This window comes from Sitodiplosis mosellana, unplaced genomic scaffold (assembly GCF_009176505.1).
Source record: "Sitodiplosis mosellana isolate CC-2019 unplaced genomic scaffold, AAFC_SMos_1.0 Smas_scaffold_2035, whole genome shotgun sequence".
Taxonomy (NCBI): Eukaryota; Metazoa; Arthropoda; class Insecta; order Diptera; family Cecidomyiidae; genus Sitodiplosis; species Sitodiplosis mosellana.
In genome coordinates, this window is record NW_022597277.1 from 1 (window position 1) to 2334 (window position 2334).

At 35.3% G+C, this 2334-nt stretch overlaps 1 protein-coding gene across 1 annotated transcript; it reads left to right on the forward strand.

Annotated features, from left to right (window-relative positions):
* The first annotated feature begins 38 nt into the window (after positions 1-38).
* On the forward strand, positions 39-701 carry LOC129571336 (uncharacterized). The gene is made up of 3 exons (XM_055451127.1): positions 39-412; positions 480-608; positions 681-701. The coding sequence occupies exons 1-3, from the start codon at positions 68-70 to the stop codon at positions 699-701; spliced, it is 495 nt and encodes a 164-aa protein (XP_055307102.1). The 5' UTR covers positions 39-67.
* The last annotated feature ends 1633 nt before the right edge of the window (positions 702-2334 follow it).

The window sequence follows — 2334 nt, forward strand, 5'->3', positions numbered from 1 at the left end:
TGAGTCTGACATACTTATTTTTCACACACAGAAATCAAGTGAACGTCGCGATGACGGCACTGAACCAATGGATGTAATGGTCAGTACAACCGCTGAAACACAGAACAAGACCGAAGTCGAAAAAGAAGACGAAAGTCAAAATGATGGTATCGATTCTGGACCGAGTAGTGGAAGCACCGGACAGTTGGAAAAAGACTCGGATAACGACATTTCTCAAATAGAGCACAACGTTCAAAGCGATCGGGAACAAAGCACATCTGTTGGCAGTTCTGAACCAAACGATAAAGACGAAAGTCGTAGCCAAGGTGATATCGATTCAGGCGAACATTCAGATGGCCACATTTCTCAGTTTGATTTTGGCGCGGACCATGTTCAAAGCGATCGTGAGGAAGACTCATCTTTGGAAACAAGCGTAAGACTAGTTCAGGAAATATTTGATTTCACTTCAAGTCTCACATGATTAAAATATTTCCCTTCAGAGTTTGTCGGAATGCTGCGTTGGATTCAACGAACAAGATGTTCGAGCTGCAAAGAAGAACTTTGTTGAAAGTCAACGCTTCTACAAGAAAGTTAATGGGTTCGTGTCAACTGTCTCGTATAATGAAGATGTAAGCACGAGTATTTATAAATTATATAATTCTTGTTTTCAAATATTAATTGGGGACATTTTACATTTACAGGACAACGGCAAGAAATGTTAGAACCTTCGTCGCAAAAACTGAAAGACCAGTCCCACATATTTGAAAAACTCATTGCGAGGCCAGAAATAAATGAGAATAGTTACAAAAAACTACACAAACATTTCAAAATAAAGATCTATTCGTTATTATACTTCCTCTGTTTTTTCTTCAATATACGATGATTCCACCATTTACCATTTGTTCATGGTTTTCGACTATAATTTATAAATAAAAATTAAAAAATATGAGTAAGAAAATCTAAGCCAAACTGATATAAATATCCTCAAAAACAAACTCAATTGTTTTCGGATTTCACGTGGTTCAAAAAAAACATTAATTAATATCCATTTTCATCGATTCATCATTATAGCAACTGTTAGAGCGAGTCGCTGAAGCACTTCAATGCTTCATTGCTATACACAAATTCGTTGCCACTTCTATTGCCCACCAAATTTGAAATCGGTCGTGCCGTTTTTTTCCTGTCTAACACCTCGACGCTTCATCGCTTCACATAAGATCGTTTTATGCGGTTATATGCCACTTCTATTGCTCGTCAAATTTGAAATTGATCGTATCGTTTTTGTATGCCATATCAACTAAACACAAATAAGTCCAGATAGAAAGTACGGTGAAAAAAGAAAAGAATGGTTGGATTTTCAATCCTACAACCAATCTTAATACAATGAGAAATTATAATGAATGATCGTTCCCATCGTCAAATGAAAGTTTATTTTAGCCACCCATAGCCACCTCTTGATCACAAATGGATTCATATCAAATGAACAAAAAAAACTTTCATATACGTAAATACATTTATTTATTTTTTGGCAGATGTTTTTTGGTATCATCATTTTTGTGGTAAAACAAATAATCAAAAATGAAAAATTCTTTATTTATTTTGTGCTTCTCTTCCAATTTCTATTGCAAGTCCTCGAAAAGCATCGAATCGTTTCTTGTCATCGCCAACACGATATTGGAAAATGGCTATAATGATAAGTCAGAAACAAATTAACTCATTGCTCAAGAACACGACAAGTTGAAATTAATTAATAACACCTTTTGCGAATTGTAGTATACTACGATTGAACACTTTTAAAGATGATGAAGATGCACAATTTCTAAGTTCATCCTTCCTGAAAATTGCTCGAAACAAATGACGCAAAAATTCCAAATCGAAGTCTGAAGACGTTTTCGGATACACTGAATTCATGTTTTTAAGTAGCTTTACCAAAAATAAGGGTAGCTTCACAGCTTCGTCGAGATAGTAACGGTCACCATTGTTCTATAAATGATTCAGATTTGTTATTCAAAATGTTATTTTTAATATGTTATCATTCAACCTACGTTTGTAATGAAATAATATTTTGGGGCCAACTGTCCGTCAATTTCAAAATGACGGGTATTTACGAAATTTTCAGGCGGTTCGTGATTTTCATCTACTGACGATTCACTATCGTCGATTGTTTCATCGCCAATGCGATTATTCAGCTTAGTCAGCGCTTGCGAGAGACGTTTGTTTTCCTCTTCTAATTTAATTTGTCTACTATCAACTTGATTTTCTTCTTCATCTTTGTCCTTGTTTTGTGATTGGATAGATTTACCTCTTCCATCCATTGGTTCAGTGCCGTCATCGCGACGTTCACTTGATTTCTGT